Raw genomic sequence first — 27,094 nt, forward strand, 5'->3', positions numbered from 1 at the left:
GTAGTGTATGTGTGTGAAAGAGTGTGTATGGATGTTTCCCAGTAATGGGTTGCAGTTGAAAGGGCATATGCTGGATAAGTTTGCGGTTCATTCCGCTGTGGCGACCCCAGATTAATAGAGGGACTAAGCCTAAAAGAAAACGAATGAATGAATAAATAAATATGTTTAAAAGAACATACTTTTATGTAATAATAATAATAAAAAAACTTATTCTGACCTGTGCTTAATAAAAATAGTACGATTGAATGAAATCTTGAGGTCTGAGGGAGAGTAGAAATAGTCTATATTTAGTCTAAATGTTTATTTTTTTAACATTAAGGTGATACACTAAGATACTTAAATATATTCTTTTATGTCATCAAATTTTAATGCTTGATAAGTATTTTTTTTATATAATCTATGTGATGGGTGAGTTTATCTTTAGATCAGTATAAACACTTCGGCTAGAGCTTTTCATTTGTAAGATAATGTGCATTATGTGTGAAATCCTCCCTGTGCCATTTGGCAGCAGCAGGGGTTGATTAGTAATGAGGCTGTAGTTGTGACAGAGTGCCAAACCTGCTTTGATCGCAGCTAATCCAGGTCAGAAAGAATTGACCTGTACTGTATGTGCTTGTGTGTTTTAGTTCAGTTGCCTGGTTTGAGTATTTATATGCTAAACTCTTCTCATTTATTTTTATTTTTTTAGATATTCTAGCACTAACGCACAGTTCGATTTCTTGTTCTGAACCTAAGTTCAATTTCCAAGCTATTGTGATAAAGTTATGTCTTTATCAGTTTTTCGGTGCTACTAGTTCAACTAGCTAGGTAGTTCAAATACTAGCAGCAGTTGTTTACTGTGGTAACTAGGAAAAAAAGTGAAAAAGAAACAAAGTGGCAATAGGAATATCATCTTGCTTTGCTTTTGGTTTGTTTAGTTTCTAACAAATAAATGCCACTGAAAAAGATGCAAAGCATGTGAACAGCCCACTGAACGTCATGCATACTGATTCAAAATATGGCTATTTTCTCAATGTCATTATCATCCAAATAAATGGATTTTGATTTTGAAAATGATTTTACAAAGACTGCCAATGAACTCAACTTAAGTTATAAAGTGAGTTTAGAATAAAAACATGTTATTAAATGTGCCATTTGTTGCATTGATTCAATAAGGCAAACGTTCTCTGATATCTACAGTACATAGTAAAAAATAGACTTTTGCTGTTTGTTCAAACTACTTATTTAAAATGAATTTCTAATTTGAACTTAACTGTTTTATGTTTAATCCACTTAAATATGTAAAAAGTTAACATATTTCATTTGTTAAATTAGTTATAATTGTTTCATTTTAAGTTGACTTTTTTGTTGGGAGAACATGAAGGAATTGTGTGGAACCCAGCATTTTTTACCGAGTAGGTATATGGCTAAGTTAATATAAAATAACCTGAATATCATTTTATATGCTCATTTATTATCTCAAATATATCCAATATTTAATATACTGAATAATATGTCAGTGTGTCTAGCCTTTTGGTTAAATGAACTCAGTACAACTGCTCTCAAGTAGACAAGTTCAATTACTGCCTAAATGTTCTTTGCAGGTCTAACCTCCTGTCTATACTCCAGTTTTCATGTAACTCTACTGTCCTGTCTGGAAAAGTCTCATGCAAAATTTGTGGAGTGTAGCATATCATGAAACTTTTTTCTGAACACATAAATATATTCAACAACAGTATACACACAGAAAACAATGAATGCATTCTCTGTTTTACCTGTAGCAGTATTTTATTCCCGTCATAATCACTGGTTTGCCAGCGGACGTCACTAATTGGTGTGCAGGGCCTTGGTAGCAGCGGCACAAGTTCACCCACGTCTCTTACTCGAATCTCCATCACAGCATTTTCAGTTGGAGCTGGACTCTGGCCGCGGGGCATCCGCTTGAATGACAGCTGTATTTCTGTCTCAGGGTTAGAGTAAACCACGCAGAAACTGAAATCCTCCTTCTTCTGGGCCAGCTTTCGGCGTAGCAGCAGCCTATAGAGACGCACCTGCTCAGTGTAGGTCTCATAGTGGCAGTAGACCGTAAAACGTGCAATTTCTTTGCCATAATGCACCTGGCGAAGTGCCCATAGAGGCGTGCCTGGTGCCAGCGTGACAAAGTCCTGACTGGCTGCAGAAAGTGGTAAAAGCCCTCGGCCATTCACCCGCTCTGTGTGGTGGTATCTCCATGGCGGGCATCTCAGCTGACTGTGGAGACGCTCTAGACTTTCTTCACCTCCATATTCATCTTGTAGAAACAGGATGATGGCCAAGGCTGGCTGAAGTGATGGCAGTTCATTGACGTGCTGTAGGCGGATTTTGTGCTTTCGAGAGAAACCTCCTGCCCGCTCCGATACCCTGAAGAGGGTGAGGTCTGGGTGAAGCCAAGACAGAACCTGATCCGCAGCTTGCTGGAGTGTTTTGGCCTGACCTGGGTCAGTGATGATGTGGATAGAAACTAGGAAAGGGTCTTGCTGGTCCCCCATGGACAAATCACCTAAAAAAATAGACATAAGAGAAGTTTAAGAAAGGGCTGGGGTTGAACTAGACAAAAACATTTAATCTCAGCCTTCGTCAACAGAAAAATGTATTTTTACAGAAAAATGACATTTTTAAATAAATATTATAAGGCAAAAAATGTACTTCATACTTCTACTTATGATTCAATTGTAGTATGAACAGAAACAATAATTTAACCTCCTCTCAATATGTTCACTACCATCAAGTATTGAAGATGTGGACACACTTAGTTATTGACTTTATTAAATACAGTAACTGTGTTGTTAAATATTTGCCTTTGACTTTTATAGAGGAAGAAACAAAATGAAAAAAGTATGGGTTTTCGAGACTAAATGAAATCTTTTCATCCATGTGCTCCTTTTCTGTAATCAGGCTGTATAGAAAACAGCACAGCCTCATTAGTTGCATTAGTGGATGGTTAGTAACCCAGGAAAAATGCTTTGGCTCCCTGTAGGACTTCTGAATAAGGTTTGCCCTTCCACTGAACCTTTGACCAGATCGAGCCTCGAGTGCACACACACATACAAACAGAGGACAAAAGAAAGAATCCATTACTAAAGTAATAAAGACGTAAGACATTTTGTAATTTTAGTAAGTTATGTAACCTCCTACGCCTATGAGCAGGGATTAAAGAAAATGACAGAAATTCTCATATATAATGTGAAACAACTATACCTAAATTTATGCACAACAAGCACTTCAAACCCTCTTAGATACACATTTGTCTGCCTGGTCATTAAACACAGCAGACAAATTTGTGTTGTAAATATGAGAGCACTATTATTGTGCAGTCTCTCAGAACCCCCCCCCCCCAAATAATCTCTGAATTGCAAGAAAGTAGTAGGACGTGGACAGCTGCCTCTTTCTTCTCCTCTACTCTCCCCCACCCCCAAACACTCCTGACTCATGGGACTCGTCCCACTTTGTTTGTTGTTTAAGGTTGAGGGCACCAGAGGCCGAGGGAACGCTATGCTCTTACACACTTACACACAAAAACACACTCACACAAATAAACACACTTCTCTAGTTGCACTGCACTTTTGGAAGTATAACTGACAAACATCTGACTTTAATGAAGGATCATTTCAATTGATCAATGTAGAAAAACAAAGCAGCACTAGACTAAGGTCCTTCTTTATGTTTCAAAACATACAAAATATTCTCCATTGTATGACCTTATGTGGAATACACACATGCAGACAGACCTAATGCGATCCAGTTATGACTCTGTCAATTACCTAAAGGGTTCAGATGGAAGAAATTAAGTGTGATTGTTATGGCACTTCGCCCGGCAGACACATGGTTCCTTCTCAGGAAATCATATCATTTGACTTGCTGATGCTATAAAGAGCAAAAATCACAAAAATGTGATTTGACAGACTGGTGGAAATGCTAAAATACAATAAGAGTCCATTTTATTTTTATTATGATCATGTTAAATATTGTTTCATAAATAAATAAATGTTTGTTTGTTTTTTTTTTATCCACACTGTGATAGTATGATTATGTTGAACATAATCCTCTGACGAATAAAATTACTAAGCCTGTAAAAATTAAAAACAAACTGGGAGATTCATACTTTAAAGGGCACCTATGATGAAACTTTTGTAATCTGTTTGGACAGAACTGTATGTGGGTGTAGTTTAGTCATATTGGTCTGATATAAGCAAAATTAAGTCTCTTTTTTTATTTCTAACATTAAAAATAAAATCCAAATCCTTCCCATTTTGAGGCCCACCCCAACATGATGTGGGAATGTGGTTTCCCACCCACCAAATGATTCACAGCCGTGTATTAACATGTCTCCATAGTAATGTGCATAATCATATCTACAAGACAGGATGTGCGCAAAACAACCGGGATTTGTTTGATCTGTTGAGCTTTCTGTGATCATCAGCACCTCAAGAATGAGTTTTACAAGTTAAAAATGTTTTTTTAAATGCATGTTTGTAATAAAGAAAGTAAAATCACTGTAAATTATCACCACAGGCACATAGTGTCAGTACAATTATAAAAGAAGACGCTTCAATCCTGGTTTGTGGACATAAATCTGTTTTTGTTGTATCCATATAGCAGTGAATATTAACATGTATGCTGTCACATTTGCTTTGCAAAAACAGTACAAAGATAAAAGTGCATGTGTGTGTGTGTGTGTGTGTGCACGAGCGTGTGCATATATTGTGTGTGACTCATCGTTGAAGAAAGGCTTAAATTAGTTCCACAACAAATATACCAAATAACCTTTATGGGAGATCTACTTTATTCTTGTCTGTCACTGCGCATGCAGGAAAAGTCTACACCCATCAGAGCAATAGTGAGCGATCTCTATGGCTCTAATGGTTCATTTCCACTGAGTGGTACAGAACGATACGGTTTGGGTCGGTATGGGTCACCTTTATCAGGCTTGCGTTTCCTTTGCCAAGGGCTTTTGGTGGGCGTGGTGTATGACAAAGTTTCAGTCGCATCATTCTCACTTAAGGAAATGTCTACATTAAAGCTGTACGGGTCGCTCACATATCATCTGAAAAGCACTTCTCACAAAACAGACGCTTTACACACATAAATAATTATGTATAAATGATTATTACTAACTATAAAAAGGATTTGATTGTAACTGCAGATCAATGACAGCACGAAATAGCCTACTGTAACGTCTGTAATTATATAAAATAAATAAATAAACAAACATATATGAACCCATACAGACCCTTACAGTCCCCGATATGTTACCAATTACAGAAAAACTGTAAAAAAAACAAACATTTCGTCCTTATTTAAGTTCAAAACAACACAAAATATAGCCTATAGTCAGTGAAAACCTCTTATCTGTGTGTGTAATCTTCAGCAGCACATGGAGCCTCTGTTAGAAAGTAATTCTGTCATTCCTAGTTCATATTAGTCCAAAAGATGATGATAAAAATTTAAACAAGGCAGTTTGTTCACGTTTGCTGAAGAAATAATGTGCTCCTTTTTTTCCGGCTACACCTTTTTTTTCCTGTTTGACAGGATCGGGTTTCAAATGCGCGTCAACAATCAAGCGCACATTATTATCATGAGCTTAAGAAGTTTGTTATTTCAGAAATCGACGTGCGACAAGCGAAAGCAAGAAAGCGAAACCGCTTGTGTGTCAGACTGGCTCGTAAAAAACTACGAGGCTGGGGGTAGATTCTGCTCTACTCCATGGCTTTGTGGCTGTTCATCAAGATGACGACAAGATTTGTTTAAGCTCGGGCCGATCATGGCTCGTTATTATATGTATATATAATTCCACTGTAATATCTCGGCTCATCGGCTGTGTATTTTAAACATGGGGGTTTTTTTGTTTTCATCCTGGCTTGTTGCATAAGCGAATGACGTATCTCTGTAAACCAATAGCGTTTAGCTGCATGTCTAGCTTCGCCTTTTGGTACCTTTTCACAGTTTGGTACCCTTTCGAAAGGGAGCCGAAAATGTGGTATGGTACAGTTTGGTTCGGTACGCCTTTTGACAGTGGAAACAGCCATAAAAGCGTACCAAACTGAACAGTACCGTACCACTCAGTGAAAACGGGCCATAACACGCACGTGGGAATGTTGGGCAGGAAGAACCAGCTCATTTTTATTAAAGGCACAAGCAACAAAAACAGCTAACTGCTCAAATTTTCAATGTACAAAAATGTATATATTTTTATGTATATATTTTTATATTCTCATGGGTGTTTTTTGAGCTGAACTTTACAGACACATTCTGGAGACACAAAAGACTTATCTTAAATCTTGAATAAGAGGTAAAGTAGGTGCTATTTAAATGTTAAAAAAGTAAACTTTCAAAAACACTCCGCAATGTGGTTATTTAAAAATGATATGCAGTGATTTAGATCAGTAAAATATTTAACAGATCTGTCCAGTCTTCTCCCTGAGCGATGATGTGACTTACAATAATTCTGCTAACATGAATGCCGACATGTTTTAAAACCTTAAACTTAGCAGAAAGCAAGCCCATTCCTCTTAAATTGGTGATTAATGTTTACCTAGAACTCAACATAACATGACATCACCTTCATGTTGCAATGGTGGTAAAAGAAAGTAGGACAGGGAAATATTGTCTCGCTAAGGACATTCTGCAGTTTCATAAGTTTAAACCATCGCAGTACTAGGATATGAAATCATTTAGAAGTTTTTTCTTCTTAATAATGAACTTTGAGGAGAGGAAACTTTAGTATGAACTGAATCACATAGTTATTATCCAATTAAATATAAACAAGACTATTTATGGGTGAATTAAACTTTCTGATTTTTTTTCTTGTTATGGCCAGAAGATATGCAAGCTATCTTTCTTGGATGGATGATGCAAACCAGCATCTTGCTAGTAAAGTTTTGATAGATAAATGAAGGTTGTTACCAAGGTTAAAATGATTTTACAGAGTCTGTTATAATGATGTGCAAACAAAATGTGTATCTGTGCACTCAACAAACTGATTGCACATTGTATATCTGCACAGATGCATTTTAGATAACTTTGCACTTACATTACACTTACTCAATGCCCAACCTGACAGTCAACAAATACTCCAAAGACAGGTAGCTTATACAGTATGTTGAATAATTAAAACACAAAATAGGGGATCAAAGAGATCCTTATAATGACAAATATTAGAATTGATTTATAATAATTTGTCATATTTGTGAAAGTATTTTTAACAAATGTTTTAAGAGCCATTTTGAATGGTTAAACATTTGTTTCCCAAAAACAAAACACAAATATTTTCACAAACATATAAAAAGCAATATAGCTATCGCAGCCCCATATTGTTGTGTACATTAGAAATAGGAAGTTTCTGTACACAGCTCTGCATTCGGCAAGTTTCACAAAACCTTGATTACTTCAAACCATCTGTAATCTTAGTTGAGACTGTAATGGAATGTAATCTGGTTGTGCGAGACTTAAGCAACACCATTAAATAAGACACCTTGTTTAGCTCCAGCTTAACCATCCTTAATATACTCCTCAATCTGGTATCGTTCTTAAACTGTAAAAAGTGATTACTCTTTAAGTGTTTATTTCCCTCTGATCTAATCTTCCATGTACTTTTGTGCGTAAAACAAAGCATTGAGACTGATTTCGTGATGCTAAATTATATTTTTCAGTTCTATTCAAATTGCTTAATTAAGCACATTATTCAACAGTAAAGTGCCCAGAGCAAAGGCAACACTGATCTCTAAGAATGAACACTCAACTCTGGATTCTGTTTATACAGAACACTAAAGTTGTTAGTGATGTGACAAAACAAAGATTTAGAGATGAAAGTGTTGTGCACATGGATACTAAGGAAATCTGATGAGCTGCAGAAGTGGCCAAATGCTGACATGACTGATGATGCAGCAGTAAGGCAGTTATTCATGGCAGCATTTCAAGAAAGCATACTGTCATACTGTTGAAAAAGAGATAGAATGCAGAAACAATAAGAGGAAATGTAGTGGAAAAACAGAAATATTTTCCATGCAGAGATGTTCAGATAAAGAAAACGCATGCATACAGCAATATACTTATAAATCCAGTAATTGGCATCGGCACTTTGTAAAGGCTATAAACTTCTGCACAAATTGTCCCATTGTTTTTGGTTATGCAGTACTCAAGCATACCTATAGACTAAACGTGTGATATGCATGCACATCACAAACTAGCATTTTTGCAATTACCATGGACATGACAATGGCATGATATGACAATATGCAGTAATATTCAATATACAGTATTCTTCATTAACTTCCTATACTACACTGATCCACACTACAATACTGCCATATGCACTCTGCCATGCTTACAAAAATAGTTCTGTTATTATCAGTGGTGTAAAATAACGAACTACAAAGGCTCAAATTACTGTAATTGAGTAGTTTGTTTCAAGAAATGTAATTTACAAAGTAGTTTTAAATGTGTGCTTTTACTTTCCCTTGAGTACATTTTTAGTGCAGTATTGGTACTTTTACTCCACTACTTTCCTTCAACCTGCAGTAACTACTTTATTTTTTCTTGTCTATGAGGACTGAGTAGAAAGTCAGTCCTGCAAAAATCAAATTGCACAAAGAAACTAAATCGCATCATACTGAACTCTCTCAACACATAGGGGTGTTTTATAAATGCCGCAAACCACTTGGAAGCATTAAAAGTGTCCAAGAAAATATCCAAAATCTTTACACGCAGTGACTGAGAGACTGTTTAGATGCATGTCACAGATGAGAAGATGACTGATGCCTACTGTATAATGACTAAATTCACCAAATGGACTGAACAAACAATAACTAAATGCACTACAGAATGTTATGTTTACACATCCCTGCACAAATTGCATGAAACGCATCAGACATTCAAGCATAATAGTTACTACTCGCAACTTTGGAGTACTTTAAAAGGGCTACTTTTTACTCCTTCTTTGAGTAATATTTACAACAGATACTTTTACTCTACTTGCAGTACATTTTTGTACAAGTAATAATACTTTTACTTAAGTATGACTTTTCAGTACTCTTTCAAACACTGGTTATTATATATTTATTTTGCTTGAAATTTGTTGTAGATCGCACACAATGATCAAATGAAAGATACGTAGGTCCAGATTTACTACCAGCTTGTGCCAGCATAAACTGTCTTTTGGTGTTAATAAAACACTACTGTCATTATTTACTGTAAGACACACTGTCAAATATTAATGAATAAAAATGACAGAGTATAGCTGTTCATGTGGGTGACATTAGTGGATATGCATTGTATATGTGTCAGATACAAAAGTTATGAGATAAGAGTAAATGAATAATGCAGTATAATTTTAAAAAGCTTTGAGGTCAATTAACTGTTATGTGTGTCATTATTATTATTATTTTGTGATGATAAATGCATTTCTTCATCTTTCATCTTTGCACCTGAAGAGCTGGAAAAAGAGGATTGTAGAAAACAGTGCATGGAAGAGAGGAGAGATTTTTTTTAATTAAAAAACTTTATGTAAACACACAGACAACAAAGACACATTTGTTTTAATTTGTGAGGTTCATTAGATGCTGTTGGTCATGAAAATGAGCAGCAGCGTCTGTGTTCTTTCATTTGCACATCAACAGATAACCCGCAAAACTTTACACTCTTATTTGCACTTTTATAACCTTGTGATAGAGTTTTTTTTAAGTGAAATTAAATGAATCATTGAATTCCTCTCTGTCTTTCTAATTCTCAGATGGTCTCCTTCTGCTTTCCTCATTCTGTCCCCTAGTCCACATTGAACCACTTTTCTTGATTCTTTAGTAAATTCTGCACAGTCTATTATGTGGTGTCCTTGATGTGCTCTATGTTTTACTGTGTGTGGGTAGGTGAGTGTTTCTGAATGTGAGTGTGTTAGTCAAAGAGAGCTTCCTGCGCTGTCACTGGGAGGAGTGTTTCCTGCTGCCCAGATTAATGGGCTAATATTGGACATTAATCCCTCCGTAGGGAAACAGACTGGGCCCGACACAGCCACGGGGAAAGGTCAGCTACACACATACAGTACACACTAACACTCACACTCAAGCAGGCACTCGCACACAAACAAGCGGAGGTGTTAGAGCTCTCAAAGCACTTCAAGCAGTGATTTCCAGAACAAACTAATCTCACTGTCATGGCAACGACTGTCGAGAGCTTCACCTGTCAGAAATCTTCCTCTTTGTCATTTCTAGCATGCTTTTTTGAAATACAAAGAAAAGAGAATAAACCACATTGAGGACAAGGGAAAAGAAGGACAAATTAAATGTGCTTGCTTTCTCAGAGTGCAGATGTGCTTGTCTGAGACATATTTCATTAGTAAAACAATCTGTGTTTAATAAAAGGGAATGTGCAAAGAAATGGCATGTACTCACTGCTTGCTGACGACATAAGACTGTAGTCAGACCTGAGGAGAGAGTGAATGACAGAATGGAGAGAAAGAGAAAAAGAGAGAGGCTTTTGTTAGAGACTGTTAGAGTGATTTAGGATCCCAAGGTTTCAAAGGAAGGTCCTACATCTGGATAAACAATTCTGGGTGTCATGGTATATAAAGTGTGTGTAGTATGCCTCGAGTGTATACACACATATATGTAGAGTTTATGATCAAAGATTGTGTCTTTAGTGACTTTATTGTGGAAAGCTTGTATTCTCTTAGCTCAGTGGTTGCAGAGGAAGGCACAAAAACAAAGACTGAAGACTTTTTGAAATATGTTATACCTATGTACAACTACATAATGACCTAGTCACGTTCTCCACTGAACAAGCTTTCTCTCCTTTTATCGCTCTCTGGTCATTTTTTCCCTTTCCTCTCTCTCTCTCTCTCTCTCTCTCTCTCTCTCTCTCTCTCTTTCCTGTTTTTTTGGCAACGAGAACAATGCAATATATGAATTTATGGTAACATTTTAGAATAACTATCCGTTATAACTAGTTAATAGTCCATTAATTAACTGTTAGTTAATGGCTTATAAATGACTTGTTAAATAATAGTTATTAGTTTGTTAATTATTTATATTATTTATAACAGCCTTATAGATAGCCAACAGATAACTTACAAGCTGTTAGTTAACAAGTTATAAATGACTTCCTAGCTGTATTTTGGTGATTAATAACTATACCTAATAAATTAGTAATAGATCATGAACAAACTGCTAGTAAATTACTTACTAAAGACTTGTTTAGTATCAGTTAATAGTTTATATATGTTATCTGGATGTTATTCTAAAGTTGGAACTATTCTTCATTTATTAACTATTAGTAAATGAGGAATAGTTTCAACTTTAGAATAACGTCCGAATAACATACATAAGCTAATAACTAACACTTAACTAATATATTAACACACACTTTACAGATTAGTTTTTCATAGTTTGTTTACCATCTACTAATACCAGTGAAACTTTGCAGAACAGCAAATGGGTGGAACAAGGTCAAGCTACAGAAATTTGATGTGATATTTAAAATATAAAGTGTTTGAACCTTAACCTTGTTTCTCTCATAGGCTTTTCTGTGTGTTGTATTTTACTAAAGAATCTCCACAGGTGAAATGTTGAACATTGTTTTTAATTTATAGAAACACACATACACATGGCAGAACAGCAGTGTACAACAGAATACAAACCCATGAGGTTTGGGCACATTTTGTGCTAAACATGAAAACAAAACAAAAATGTATTTTGTTTGAAAAGTTCTACAAAAGTTTCACTGGTATTAGTAGATGGTAAAGAAACTATGAACAGCTGATCTGTAAAGTGTGTGTTAATATATTAGTTATGTGTTAGTTATTAGCTTATGTATGTTATTGGGACGTTATTCTATAGTTGCAACTATTCCTCATTTACTAAGTTAAAAAATGAAGAATAGTTGCAACTTTAGAATAACGTCCCAATAACATATATACACTATTAACTGATACTTAACAAGCCGTTAGTAAGTAATTTACCAACAGCTTGTGTATGTTCTCTTACTAATTTATTAGGTATAGTTATAAACCACTAAAATACAGTTAACAGGTCATTTATAACTTGTTAACTAACAGCTTGTAAGTCATCTGTTGGCTATCTATAAGGCACAGTTATAAATAATTAACAAACTTTTAACTTTTATTTAAAAAGTAATTTATAACTCATTAACTAACAGTTTAGTAATGAGTATTAACTAGTTATAGTGGATAGTTATTCTAAAGTGTTACCGAAGTTATTTTTTAAGTACAACTAAATTGCATTTATCTTTTATCTTAAGTTGCAAATTAAACAGTCTAATGTTACGTTCTTTACTGATAATATTCAGCAACATATAGTAACAATCAAAACTCTGCAGTCATAAAAAAAAAAACTTTTATTAAGCATACACACAAATTGATCAAAGCTTATACTATAGATAATCTAATAAAAAAATTTCAATGCTAATAATAAGTATGACAATAATAATATTTTTGTGAAACCTTTTATGAAAGGACCATGTCACACTGAAGGCTGGAGTAATGGATTTGGAATTACAGGACTAAATTACACATAACACTTTTACTGTAATAATGAAATAAACACATCCGTAAATAAAACTGTTTTACTGTCTTCTGCTTATGAAAACAGAATTTTTAATAAATTACATTATTTACTGCCATCCATGCAGTTTATAGTTACAGATGTTGCAGTTTATTGACCATGATGCACAACTATACAAAATTTTAATTTAGCTCTATGGAACCATCTTTCCTATGCTTTTCTGAGTGCAAGACCTTAATGTATTAACACAACGAGTGCTTTGAATTTTAATTGTAGGATCAAACAAACACTTTGAGCATCTTGGGACTTTTTACAATAGTTAACCCTAGATCAGTGGTTCTCAAACTGTGGTACGCGTACCACTAGTGGTACGCGGGCTTCCTCCTAGTGGTACGCGGAGGAATCGCTGAATAATGAAAGAAACAAATAACACTTTTAATCCTTTAATGCGTAATATAACATTGATGTGATCAGCATTGGCTGTTTTGTGAAGCGTACGACCACAACGCTGTGCTTAGAGTGTTTATTTTAGTGCATTGTGTCATAAGCTGCTGAAAATCAGTTTCCGAAGTTTAAGAATTGATTCTGAAGCGTGATTTGACTGACATGAAAAGTGGCCAATCACAGTCGACCTTGTCTAGTTGCGTGAAACGTAAGGGCGGGACAAAGGCTTTCTGTGTTGCAGAAAAAACTACTTAAAAAACAAATGTTTTGTTGGAATAATGCTTCTCGGATGTTTTCACTACAGAGGTGTCTAGCAGAGTAATTAAACCGCGGACATATTTCCTGCCTATTTGATGATCTGCATACACGTTTCGCTCTCCGACAGCTAGTCGACTCGCCTCTGACCTGTCACTCCTCTAAATACATTCTGAATGGCGGCGCGGGAATGAAGGTATTGCGCAATTACTCATTTCTGCAAATGCGGCGAGTGCTTTATTTTAACACGAGAGCGCATTCATGTACCCAAATCGCTAAAACAGATATGTGAGCTCTTAAATAGGCTTTTTTCAAATGAACTGCAAGTCCTCTCAGGATCGCCTGTGTGCTCACATAGAATACAATCGCGATCTCTCCACTATTAAAGTAGACATTATTTATCTTTGCTCCTTAACTAAATTTAGTCAAAAGTATTCAAAGTTATCAAATATTTAGAAATAGATTGATACATGATCGATGACAATGCTAATGGTCTTCTTATTTGGCTGTGTTGTGAAGTGAAACTTAGCAAAGGTGGAACATTTTTTTATTTCTTTACGACAAAATAATTATGCTGGAAATGTTTCTGGATGAGGTATTTGTGTGATTTATACATTTAGCTGTATTCTGATCCGTCTTAAAGCATTACAGGTCAAAGCAATCCATTGTTAGCCTACTTATTGTTTATTTATCACAATTTACAATAAGGCTCTTAAAGCACTGCTTTGATAAATGTAATGTCGTCATATTTCAAATACCTCAAGTAAAATGAAGTCATTTGTTTTATTTTTTTACTGACAGTGTACTTGTATTTTTTTACGTTTCTATTTTAGATTAAGATCAAGTGTAAAATAAAATCTACATGTGATGTACAGTTATTTAAGAAACAAATTTGCCATATTGTAAAGAAAATAGTGTAAAATATGTAAATAAAAGGCTAAATTTAAATCTTTTTACCATATACTTTAATTTAACCTTTCAAAGCTTAAAAATATATATTTTTAAAAATGGGCAAAAAGTGTCTCTATGGCCTTAAAGATTATTTGGTAGTTTTACCAGTGCTATTGAAAAAGATTAATTGTCATGAAAGGAAAAATTGACTATACTTCCTTTGTTAGTGCAAATTATACATGTAGCTTTGGGATGTAAGCAATCAAACCATTAAATCAGGTTTACACTTAAAAAAAGTGATTTCATAATGAAAATCTGATTTTTTTTTCAAAAGTAACCAACTAGTACTTTTTAAAAGAGTAATTTGTACTTTTACCTAATATTAGTATTATTTACTAAAAAAAATTTTTTATTTTAGCAGTGTAATAGTATTTTTACTTGAGTACAAAAAAGATTTCACTAGCACTTAGTGCAGGTTTATTATACTATTAATATATGATTAATAAATATTATTATTAATGGTTTTTATTTGTATCTATTCCTATGCAATGTTTTATGGGTTGCTGAGAATACATTTCAGGTCTTCAATACATAGCATGTCAGTCTTGAAAAAAAAATAAAATAGGTGCTGGTAATGATTTTCATTAGGCTGTGCCTGTATGAACCCTGTCATGTACATTTAACATTTATTTCAAGATTTGTCTTAAAGTGTATGAATATGACATATAGCCTATATTTATAGGGTCCAAGCAGCATTTCCAGCTTTTGATGAATAGGCTACTATGAATACTTTAGATTTAAGTACAGCAGTTTTCTTTTTACTTTTTAAGAACAGCGCCATTTTTTTATGAACTTTTAAAAGCACATTTTAACTAAAACTTTTTTTTTTATCTGCAAGCACAGTTAATGTTCAGACTATTTCAAATTTTTAAAGTGACTGACAATAATACATATTCTTACTAATAGGAAGTAATCTGCATCGTTTTAAAACTGTGCACACCTGTAGCTGCTTAATTAGGCTTACGACGCTATTTTTTAATACTGGTTAAAAAATAGCGTCGTAAGGTGGTACTTGGATAGACGATTTTTTTCTAAGGTGGTACTTGGTGAAAAAAGTTTGAGAACCACTGCCCTAGATCATTCTAAGACCAAAAAAAGGGCAGTTCTATAAGTTCTGTACAGAAAACCTAATGTAAAGGCTACATATGAGTGGAAAGAGAACTGAAGTTCCACTCAGGTCTATGGGACAAGTTAGGCCTGTATGTACATATAAATTAGACAGGTTAGACGTGAGCAACCTTAATAGCAATATCTTATTGCCCCTTTCATTCAAGCTCGTAAAACTGCAGGCACAGAAAACATTCCAACTGAAGAGGATATTTGGCACTGGCCTTTTCTTAAAGAGGTAAGTTTGAATATCCTCTTCTATTGGAATGTTTTCTTTGTAAATGTGTTATCTTGCTCTACATTTTAAACTTCAAGTAATTTACCTGGGGATAAGTATGTTGATGTTTCACATTGCATAATTCTAAACTCTAGGTTAGCATTCATATTTGAATATTTGTAGTGTTTTGTCACTGATAGCAAGAAAATAGCATGCGATTTACATAAGAACTAAGTATTAACCATTAACCACTGCTGGCAAGGTTTTTTTCCTTAGAATTTTTGGACAAGAAAGTTAAAACAGGTAAAATAAGTACTGGCTTCTCAATCCCACGTTCCCAGGGTGAAAAGCTGTGTTCAGTATGACAGCGAGGATACGTTTATTTCAGTGGATAACATATCAAATTTGGTTAAACTCAGGATGAGATGTCAGCATCTGAGCTTAAACCCCAGGTTGCTTTTATAAGTGGCTTTGGAGAAAAGCATCAGCTAATTGAAGAATTAGCCATTAGAAAAGTCTTCTTCACTAAAGCATGCCAACTAAGGTTATAAACAAACACAAATCACATATTATGGTGTAGAAGGGAGGATTCAAGCAGTGTTCAAGCAATATTAGCCCATTTTTTTCTAATAATAAATCAGCATATCTATACCTAGGGGACAGGACAGCTAATATGATGTGACATACCTATAAACAAACCAGGATGCATCTTTTCATGGTTCAAAGCTGAAAGCACAGAATGATAGTACAGATCACACGTGGCTTTGAAATAACAGAGAGTAGGCAGAGAACTGATGTCAGATCTATGTGATTAGTATACTGGCTACTTCACTCTCCTGTGCTAAGAAGCCTAAGTAGCATGCACTAATATCTCAACTCATTGGCTTTCCAGCTACTTTTCAGTATTAAATCCCTGCGCCAGATGTCTTGGGTGTTAATGGCAAGCAACAGATGGTTAAATAAGAAATGAACCATAACAGGTAGAAATGAATCTTAAAATGAACGAAAGCTTAAAACAAGCGCAGTGTGCAATGTTTCTTTTTATAAATTCTCAACAAAAGACTCGCTTTAAAGCAGTCAGATTCTTCAGCACGTTTATTAGTGTAGCAGATCAAACGGTATATTAGGACTATATTAGCTGCACTACTCATTAATTTAATCTTATTACAAATAAAACTTTATTTATAATGGCTTACCCTCCAGTCTCCGCTCCCGAATCAGCGCACTCATCTTCCACCGAGTTCTCCATCTGTGCTGACAGTGACAGAAACTTCACATGCCTCTCCTTTTTACTCGGCGCTTGGACGCACACGTTCGCTGTAGGGAACTAAATAAAAACGAGTCAACTTTATAAAGCTGAGATGGATGACCGAGTGCGGTGAGGGTAACGGAAACAGCTAAAAGTGACAAGTGGACACGGCAGAGTCTGTCTGATCCAGTTCAGTCGTGAAGCTTGTGCGTCACCGCCGTTCGTTGAGTGCAATATCGGTGCGTTTACCGCTCCCAGGTGGCACAACGATGTTAAAGCGAGTATTCAGGCACTTTTACACCATGAGACCGGCATTACGCGCACTCAGTCTGCGGAACGTGAACATTGAGATTGGTAAGGGGGGAAATATTTCGTTTTTCTCTTTAAGTATAGATAGACGAAAAAAGATAGGCTAACTGCCAAGAGGTTTGAATACTAAATGTGCCTTAAGTCTTTATATTTGAGTTTTTACAACTCTTTTGGTCAAAGACTTTGAAATTTTGAAATCTGAGGGTTAAAATATTTAATGAGAAAACCGCTTGTAAATTTTACCATGAAGTGCTTAGCAAAGCACCTTACTAATCGAGTTTTTTATATATATATATTTTTTTTGAGAGGGAATTCTGGTGAATGTCTTAAGAGAACATGATTTTTACTTTATATTCTAATGAACGAAAATAACTTTTAAAAATCATGATGCTACCAGTGCAACACAAGGCTGGTTTAGTGATTCTGGATCACTAATGTTTTAACCGTTTCTTTATTTTGCAAAAAACATTTTACACTATGAACATAAAGTATAGTATTAGCCTACTCATATGTGAAACAAATTTTAAAAGATTTCACGTGGAGCAGGTCGCCCCCTAATGGCCACAACATCATTCGACCAAATTCATCGAAGCTGAGACTGCATCTCAGTGATGCAAATGTCACAATAACACTCATGGAATTGGTGGTTCAATCTGCTGTGGCGACGACTGATAAACCATGGGGTAAGATGAAGGATAGTGAGTGGGACTTGTCAAACAAGTAAATCTTATGTCAAATTTCTGTTGTCTAGATTTGGTCACATCACATGAACTGACCCCTTAGTTTCCTTTGGCTGGACTGGCGCCAGGGTGATTTTCCGCTGCTCTGCGTAAGTTTACACATACTTAACTTCAGCAAAATCATCATGTTTACATGCCTAAATATTAAGCTGCTGCCATGTAATTGGTGGAATAGATTGTGTTAGAAAAGATGTACATGATTAATTTGCTGGTGAATGTGTTTTCTGATACATAAACTAGTTTCAAGCATTCAGGCTGCTCAGCATAAGTGTATTTCAGTGTATTGTGTACGTCATGCAGTTAAGCTTTGCTTAAATAAATGAAGCAGAATTAAACTTGACAAAAGATTTTATTTTACTGGAAGGCAAAACGTCTTATTAAACATTAATAAGCAGCAACTGTATATTAACATACATCAATGAAAGATTCCTAACATATGCAACACACTGTCATTCAATCAACAAAAAAGTCTTTCAAACCTATTTACACTAATGCATCAGTTTATGAAAACAGGTGAAAAAAACACTCTTACTAAAACTGAAACTTTATGAAAGCCTGAAGGTTTTGGAAGTGAATTGGGATTCAGCTTGTCAGACTTTTTCATTCATAATATTAAAAAAGTAATAAATAAGTTTCTGAAGGTTTCTCTCCAGGTCTGATTCTAGTCAATGTATCCTTCTGGTTCCAGAAGAAGATACCGCTGCAGTGACTTTGGCACAGGAAGGTTGGGAATGATTGACCAGCAGTTCTTTCCAAACTGTTTTCTCAGAGCAGACCGACACAGATGCAGCAAACTACGTGGTTTATATTCCAGTGCAAAAAGAGACTCATAAAATGGTCTGTGAAGCTAAAAAAAGAATATTAAAATGCAATAAAGTGTATGCATTAACTTGATTCAAAGTTGATTACTTTTAAGCTTAGCTTTATTTTATCACACAATTACTTATTTATTTCATCAATTGCTATTTTTGAGAAAATATGCAAAAAATTTCCGTCAAATGTTAAGAGACTCACATGGAAAGTATCCTCAGGTATGGCCTCAACCCATCTTGAGGTAACAGGAACAAGCGTGTATGAGTTAAACAGGATTTCCACTGTTTTAGGTGCCTCAGCACAGGCTGTTAGTACCTTAAGAAAAACAGCATCAAATTAATTATTTTTTGTCAACTGGTAAACTGCTAAGTAATTAGAATGGATCTAGGTGGCAGAAGTACAGTTCCGTTAATTTTCTCTGCAGGTTTTATAAACAATCAATGATAAACCTTTAAGATAAGATTTATTTTGAGCTCCAATGTTGTTATGTTTGCTTTTGTTGTATTTGTTTAATCTCCTTGCATTCATTCAGCTGTTGCAGCAAATAAGGAGAACTTTACTTTGTAGTCCTATGAATGACATAATTGATTTAGTGTCACTACACTTTCTGAATAGTACATCTGAAATATGTTTTGTCTATGAGTACAATCAACAGCTCTAATGCTTAGTTGTTGTTTTTAAATTTTTTCTACTGAGTGAAAATGAAAATTTGGTCTTGTACACTGTGTCTTTTTGTCCAATTTTCATTTAACTTAAATTTTTATCACATCATATCAAAATGTATAATGTTTTTATTATCCTTGAAGCTATAGCTGACTTGGTCTATGATGTACAGTTGAAGTCAAAATTATTAGCCCCCCTTTGAATCTTTTTTTCTTTTTTAAATATTTCCCAAATGATGTTAAACTGAGCAAGGAAATCTTCAAAGTATTTCTGATAATATTTTTTTTTCTTCTGGAGACAGCCTTATTTGTTTTATTTTGGCCAGAATAAAAGCAGAATAAAAGCAGTTTTTAATGTTTTAAACACCATTTTAAAAACAAAATTATAAGCCCCTTTATATTTTTTTATTCAATAGTCTACAGAACAAACCATGGTTATAATAATTCTGACTTCAGCTGTATAAAGCTTTTGTAAAGACCCTCTTTAAAAATCCCTTTGTAACGATTAATAGGAAAAATATTTATAGTGCGGCCAAACAATGCAGATCTAATTAAATTCTTTAGACTTCTTATGTTTATTTTTTTTCTGTTGAATGCTTATGCAATGCAATGTTTGAATGCAATCTCAACATTATTAGTGATTACCTTCAGCAGGGCTTGTGGCCAGACTTTAATAGAGCCACGATTTAACAAGGTCTGAACGAGGGTGTGTGGTTGCCACTCCTGTCGAACCACAGAGCTCTGCAGAACACTAGAGAGTGGCGAACATCCATTATAGTCAATGGCATTGATATCTGCCCCATGGTCCAACAGAAGCTCCACCAACTTGTGCTGAACACTGCGTGTCGCCTTGTGTAGAGGACTGCGGTGTTCTTTATCAGCCAAGTTAATGTTTGCTCCATAGGCCAGAAGGAGACGACACAGCTCAAGATATCGTTCGTCTTGGCTGCTGTCTTTCTTTTCAGGGGTGACTCCACAAACCACCCCTAGTGGCGTTTCACCTGAAGAGCTGCCATGGTTCACACAGGCTCCAAATCTTAGGTACAGCTGGGCATGGTGGGGCAGACCATGTCTAGCTGCCACATGCAGTGGTGTTTCATCCTCTTCCTCACTGGCAATGTTTACCTTGGCGCCATATCTCACCAAGGCTTTTGCACAACTACAATAAAAATTGTACAGCAAATGCATGACGTGAGAATGCAAACAATGCTACTTAAACTAAAATATAATGGACAGCAAATGTCATAAAAAATGACATAAAGTTACACACTGAAATATAAGTGAAAATTTCAAACTGAAAGACTAAAAAATCTATTTAAATGTGCTTTTACTTTAGTAGTTTTAGAGTTGTACTCTATCAATAAAAGTGTAGAGGTGTTTTGGCTCCTTTGCTGTTGTGTTTTAGGATTAATGTAGTTAATGCCTGCAAATGTATTACGCCATGCAGGAGCAAACTACTGGTCTGGATGCAATAAGACATTATGCACTCTCAATGTTTATCATATTGATATAAAAATACCTTAGTGATTGTGGTGTTCTGCAGAGATGTAAGGCAGTCAGTCCCTCTTCTGTCATCTGGTTAGGATTAGCTCCATGTTCCAGCAGCAGCTCTACGCATTCAGTGTTGGCATTTGCACAGGCCTCATGAAGTGCTGCTTTTCCTCCTGCGATAAGGTTAGGATGCGCTCCATTCTCCAGTAAATACTGCAGACATTCATTGAAACCTTGTGCCGCAGCAATGCACAAAGGGCTTGTCAGTTCTCTTTTATATTCCAGAGACCAAAGACCTGAAATAGGAACAATGCCAAGCCATTTTTTAACAGAATGTAAGACAAATTTTATAAGGACAAAATAAATATTTAATCCAAATCCATACTTTTATTTGGCATGGATGTATTAAACAGATCCGTGACTTTTTATGTTGTGTGCTTTTCTGAGTGAATGAATGATACGACATGTAATGGTTCAGAATCTGCTCTTTCATTATGCACTCTTAAACATAAACATTTTATATTAGCACAAAGTACCCGTTGTGAATCCACAAAAGGTTCTTTAGAGTGGAAATGTTCTTAAGGCTATTAAAAAAGCAAGCAGGCTTTGCTCGTCACCCTCTGACAGGGGGCCATTTTAATTTTGGGGGTTAAACTTTACATTGATTTACAGCACTGAAAGTCTTCATTTTGCTCCATTACATGAACTGAATCTCTGTTAACATTGACACATTTATATAATACTTTTAAAATTTACAATAAACATAATCTTGAGTTTTGACCACAGGATTATTAGTATCAGGATTTTTGTGGAGATTTGTATATGTAAAACACAAGAAAAGTGGGTAACTCTTTACTATGAGGTTCCATTAGTTAATGCTAATATACTTTCTAACATGAACAGTACATTTATTAATTTATTTATTCATCCTTGTTAGTGTTAGTTAGTGAAAGTACAGTGAGTCAGTGTTAGCTCTTTTTAAACCAGTGTATTCGCTATTTTGTTATGAAGAGAGAAAAACTAAAATAGTCTGCTGTGTTTAAAGTGTTTACTTGAAAATATTAATAAAATTTGGCCATAGTAGACATTATTTCTAAAAGTAATATGAATATGAATTATGTACAAATTGTCATTTCTTTTTAAATTATCAGTCAAAAATTTTGTTTTATGGTTAACTGGTTTATTATCATCATCCTTATTATATGAACCAAATGTCTTTTAGCTTAGCTGAACCAACTAATGTTTTCATGATACAACAACCTACAACAGCATAAAACTCTGTTGTGAATTTTGAAATTAATAACTTTGTCCTTACTTTCAGAGATAGAGAGAATTTGGAATATTCCCTATATGATATATCAGATAATAAACTAGATTTTTGGTTTAATCCATCAGCACAATACTAAAGCTGGTCAAATAATTCTGCCATACCTATATGCATATATGAAGTTTAGATTTTTCTCAAATGACTGTTTTTACCTGAGGGTCCAAATGTGGTTTCTGATTGAGTCTTCCACTCGAGTTCCTCTCGGCTCACATTGTAAAACACATCAACATCAATATAATTCCTTTTTAGTAGGGTTCGAAGGCCTCTTGTGTCTCCCTTCACTACGGCTCTATAGAGCCATAAGGAGCGTAAATGAGCTCTTTCCCAGTGATCCTGTCCTGACTCACTGCTATCATCCAGCATAGCCTGCAATCCATTCAGCTGAACGGTGGAGCAGAGGTTCTCAAAGCGCATAGTTCTTAGCATCTCCTCCTACCTTTTCAAATGGCCTACACTTTTAAGGACTGGACTTTATATAGTGCTAGTGGTGTTTTCATCCAGCTTCAAGCACTTTTTGTCTCTATTTTTAGTAAGCCATTGTTCTCCATCAGTTGCCCATAAGCTTACTGTGGCCATTTTTAGTTGTTGATGTACGAGATAGATGCGAAATCCCTTAAGCTGCAATCATCTATGTCCATTTGTTGCCTTTTGATTTATTTGAATAATTGATCTGTCTTTCTGGAACATTTATGAGATGCTCTATTGTTTAACAGATCAAATTTTATGTGCTACTTCCATGTATGCTAAGAAGGGCCTGTAGCATAGGTTACATTAGATATGTATGGCACAGTGTTTAACTGCAGTGGCATAATCTCTTGGTTGTGCAGTATGAGATCATTTATTTTGAGGGCACACTAGAAAAATCTTTACTGGAATCTGCAGAATGCGTAGTAGGACTGTTGCGTGGTGACAGACACAAACAGTGACTGGGACCAGGGCTTTCGAGTATTGATCGTGCATGACATTCATATGCACAGAAGATTACCACAATCCCTTAGAAATCCTGTGTCAACTCCACACAGATTCCTCAGGCCAGTAATGCTACATTCACCCACAGACAGAGCGAGGCACAATGCCGTGAGTTAAGAGCTTTCTAAGCGATAAAGGACTTGTAGAGCATGGCACATTTAGTCTATTTTAGAAGATGCAAGCTTTGTTTTGCTTGCATAAAAAGCTTTAAAATGTCATTGTGTCTCATGTAAGACGCCTGTCTCATCAGCAGGGAGTGCAGAGAATGTGAGGGATGTTTACTAGCAGACATGCTGTCGGTGTTCAAAGCCTGGATCATAGTGGGACTCATATACAGTATGTCAAATACATATCCAGTTGATGGCCATATTTACAGCAGGCCATTAACCAAAATAGTTATACTAACTGTATAATATATATTTTTTTTTTTTGCACATTGTGATTATGAAAAAGTGGAGTTCTTTTTTTCTTATAAAAGGTATAGTGGTATATTAGTGCTCATTTCGACATGTGATGTCAAACGGAGACTGAAAAAGTTAATAATTTTAGCAGTCTATCATATCAGTAATGTATCATTTTGGTTCAGGGTGAATTGGTGCTACTTTAACAAGACATTGCTGTTTAATTTTGTAAATCAGGAAGCAGTGTTGTTGTTGTTGATATTGTGTTACCAGAAGAACAAAACTAGCACTAGACCATCATGATGAGTTCTGCTTAAGCTATTTAAGAAACCTGTTAAGAACTCCAGCATTCCTGGATTTCTATTTGAGAGACAGTATCCAAACTTCAGCCTTTGCTGGTGTAATTTGCAACAGATACTTTTAACAGGATATTAAACAAAAAAACAAACAACTGATTTGAATGTTATATATATTATTTTGCGAAGTAAATATCCTCTCTGAAACATTTTTTAAAAATTGTGAAAACAAAAATAAAGTGGGAAAATATATTTCTGCACAACTCAAGCCAATGTACTGTAATGATGCTGAAATATACAAACAATAATGGTTTGTCTTTTTAAATATTGCTTTATTGTATACCTCTGCCCTATTCATCAATTCGGACTCACCCCGTTTCTGAGCAGTCCACAGCAATTCATCGCTCTCAAATTCTAGCACTTTGTTCAGTTGCTCTGGATCTGTGAACCCATCCTGCATGTCCCTCCAGTGGTGAGTTAAGAGGTCATTAAGAACAGGGGGACAAAGAAAGTCCATCCCTGGTTGTCTGCAGCCCTTTTCTTTCCTAACTCTCTGACCACTATCCAAGGATAACTGACTTCTCTCAGTCAAAAGCGAGGCCTTTCGACTCTCAACGCACACCCCACTACATTGGGAGAACATGGCTAATAATGACAATCCTTTCCACTTCTTACCTGTGTGTGATTTTATGGCTATTTATATTATCTCTGTTGCTCTATATATTGTATTTTTAGTCCAAATGACGTGATCAGAGCAGGGCAATTGCATGACTTGGGTGCCTTGGCCATTGTTTTCAAACAACACAACAACACAGGAATGAGTGTTTGGAGAGGTCAGTTCGATAAATATGCCAGATGCACAGCTGAGTGGAAAGCATTGCTGGTGATATCACCACTGCACAAGCCAGAAATAGAATCAGTCTCTCCATTTCAACAAATCATGAGGTGTGATGACATTGTCCTCCAATCAAAGCTGCTGGGGAATCTGATCCACACTGGTGCTTTGCATTGTGACCTTAATTCCAAAAGTGCCCTGAGCTGTCATCTGTAATTCCAGTCAGAAGTGAAAGGGCATTAATTTCTCCTTTATGCAATCTCTGTCATTATTCTGTGTTGATCACTTAAACTCAGAAGTCAAAATGACTTCTTAAATATAAGACTTTACAGATGTTGAATGTTATTAGGGAGTTCCTATCTAGTTGTGTACGTGAAAGGAATCATTAGGTGAGACCAAAATTAGCTATAACCTTGCTTATAACCACACAGGCATGCCTAATTAAAAAAAAAAGATTAAATAAAAAAAGAAAACATCTCCAGACGAGTTGAAAACATATCTATTATGTTATTATGTGCAGTTGTTCATTTGGTGTGTTCGCCCAGAGGTTTAACAGGCTTAATAGGTTCCATTCCTGGTGCAGAAAACATACCCCACTCCCTTTTCACACAATTTGCTCCTTAGGTGCTTAATGACTTTATCCTAATCAGTTCCAGTGACATGTGTTGAACCATTTGCCCAATGAGACTTATTATTCTGTTCTCATGTGCATTTATTTTTCATAGAGAACAAGTCTTTTAGAGGAACTTGAATGAATTAATGACATTTTAAAATGATGCAACATTCTAGAGAGAACAGGTTTGTAATGGCCAATATCTTTTGCTGTGGCTGAAAGGGTCTTTATCACTTTGGCCTTCAACTGGAAAACATGCTGTTGGAATGGCTGAAGACATTAAAACATTTAACCATCTTGGTGCCAGATTAATACCAATAACTGGAGGTATTTGAAAGTGTCTTCTAATTTTTTAATCTCTAATCTTCTGTGCTTCAGAATTTAGCCTATGCAACTAATTAAATATGGTTAAATGTGATTTTTTTTTTACTTTAATAGTCATTCCTTTGATAGTTTCATTACGAAAGCAGTGTTATTCAATGGCCTGATTTATTCACAGAAACACTATTTTTCAAGTTTTGTTATGAGAAAACAGATCACTGACTTGTCTAACTTTTTAAACTTGACCTTAATATCTTCTTGAGTACCATTCGACTCAAAAGCATAAAATACAATTGTTTTATCAAACCAATTATGTTTATTTACATAATAATGTAAAAGTCATAGACTTTGTTTTATTTTATATAATTTTGTTTAGTTTACAGTTCATTTAACTTTTTAGAATGTAAACATGAAACCCTTGGTTAAGTGTTTCAGAAGGTGAAAGACTGGGAAGAAAAAAACAGTGAATTGGGAATTTATATGTGTAAACAGGTTCAACAAAATAAAGAGTATTTTGAGAAAAAAAAAACACATTTTTATATGCTATGCTTGCTGATTGAGAGGAGAACATCAAAATCTGTTCAGAATACAAAAATAAGGATGCAATTCAAACTGTAGAATCTGTATTGAATCAAACTGTATTGAATCAAACATGTTCAAGCATCAGCAGAGGCCTGTCTGAGGTGTACTTACCCAACAGCACAGCTGGAGGGAGCACAACATCAGGATCTTTCATCCAGTCATCATTTGACAACTCTTTGATGATATTTGGATTTTCTTTGCTTGCTTCTGTCAAAAGGGTCTGCAGACATGTAGTGTCCCCCTCACTCTGTGCTTCTTTAAGAGCCTCAACAAATTCAGATTCAGCTGTGTATTTCAATGAAATGCCATCTGACATTGTGTCACAAGACTCTTGGGGTTTTCCCTTGTCACACTGTCTGAGACTGTAATATGTTTCATATGTTGCGCATCTGTTGTTGTTATTGGGACTAGATCTAAATATAGACAGCTCAGACTGTAAGTTGATCTCAGTCAATCTTTTATACAAGAGTATAGCAAAAAACTAACATCACATAATAAACTGAAAGTTTTACAGATACAATGCAAAAGCAAAATAACTTTGAAAATAATTTAAAACTATTTGGTGCAACTGTAAAAAGTTTTAAAAAGGTCTTGAGCAACAGCTTCTCCGTGTGTAAGCAGAGATGTCACAGCAATGATCTGGTTTAGAAGACATGTTTCTAAATACAGAGCGTTGTTATGAGAGGTGGATTATGGACAGTGAGACATGCTCTTCTAACTGGACATAAACCTGGTGATCCAGCAGTTGGCCAGTAGCATGAGGACAATCAAGTTCACCACACAGTGTTGTGCTGTTCTGAGAACAGCAATTTAATGAGCTGCTGTAGATCTTCTTTGATGAGTTCAATACTACTTTAACAAATGGGTTTCTGAAGCTGTGTGTTTTGCATACCTAATCAGACACAAAATTGCTATAAGAAATATTTTTTTTACCATATTAAGGTATATAAACAATTAGTTATTTAACTTAATCCGTATTTAAGTA

At 35.3% G+C, this 27,094-nt stretch overlaps 2 protein-coding genes and 1 long non-coding RNA gene across 11 annotated transcripts in view; 1 reads left to right on the top strand and 2 right to left on the bottom strand.

Annotated features, from left to right (window-relative positions):
* Positions 1 to 16,960, bottom strand: part of fam124a (family with sequence similarity 124 member A) — a 23,657-nt gene extending 6,697 nt beyond the window's left edge. Inside the window, exons 1-5 of one of the 5 annotated variants that reach the window (XM_068223604.2) lie at positions 16,698 to 16,960; positions 16,189 to 16,227; positions 10,401 to 10,432; positions 10,189 to 10,224; positions 1,755 to 2,518 (exon numbers count right to left, since the gene is read on the bottom strand). In XM_068223604.2, the coding sequence (XP_068079705.1) occupies positions 1,755 to 2,507 (753 nt within the window). In that variant the 5' untranslated portion in view covers positions 2,508 to 2,518; positions 10,189 to 10,224; positions 10,401 to 10,432; positions 16,189 to 16,227; positions 16,698 to 16,960. The remainder of the gene's footprint in view (positions 1 to 1,754; positions 2,519 to 10,188; positions 10,225 to 10,400; positions 10,433 to 16,188; positions 16,228 to 16,697) is intronic. The other 4 variants (XM_073912686.1, XM_005167621.6, XM_001922340.9 and 1 more) reach the window with 4 other exon arrangements.
* On the top strand, positions 13,382 to 18,693 carry LOC141376125 (uncharacterized). 3 transcript variants are annotated; one of them, XR_012385334.1, is made up of 4 exons: positions 13,382 to 13,422; positions 17,606 to 17,742; positions 17,811 to 17,888; positions 18,488 to 18,693. It is a non-coding gene; the product is annotated as an uncharacterized lncRNA (long non-coding RNA). The 3 variants fall into 3 exon arrangements; XR_012385332.1 differs by lacking the exon at positions 13,382 to 13,422 and adding an exon at positions 16,713 to 17,104 and having other exon boundaries at positions 17,590 to 17,742; XR_012385333.1 differs by lacking the exons at positions 13,382 to 13,422; positions 17,606 to 17,742 and adding an exon at positions 16,753 to 17,104.
* Positions 18,130 to 26,789, bottom strand: asb18 (ankyrin repeat and SOCS box containing 18). 3 transcript variants are annotated; one of them, XM_073912687.1, is made up of 6 exons: positions 26,221 to 26,789; positions 24,131 to 24,803; positions 20,794 to 21,061; positions 19,920 to 20,433; positions 18,814 to 18,927; positions 18,130 to 18,646 (listed from the first exon to the last, which is right to left on the bottom strand). In XM_073912687.1, the coding sequence occupies exons 2-6, from the start codon at positions 24,399 to 24,401 to the stop codon at positions 18,461 to 18,463; spliced, it is 1,353 nt and encodes a 450-aa protein (XP_073768788.1). In that variant the 5' UTR covers positions 24,402 to 24,803; positions 26,221 to 26,789; the 3' UTR covers positions 18,130 to 18,460. The 3 variants fall into 3 exon arrangements, with proteins under 3 accessions (XP_073768788.1, XP_073768789.1, XP_017213369.1); XM_073912688.1 differs by having other exon boundaries at positions 22,245 to 24,803; positions 26,221 to 26,428; XM_017357880.4 differs by lacking the exon at positions 24,131 to 24,803 and having other exon boundaries at positions 26,221 to 26,728.
* Positions 26,790 to 27,094: the final 305 nt, after the last annotated feature.

The sequence above is a fragment of the Danio rerio genome, chromosome 9 (assembly GCF_049306965.1).
Source record: "Danio rerio strain Tuebingen ecotype United States chromosome 9, GRCz12tu, whole genome shotgun sequence".
Lineage (NCBI taxonomy): Eukaryota > Metazoa > Chordata > Actinopteri > Cypriniformes > Danionidae > Danio > Danio rerio.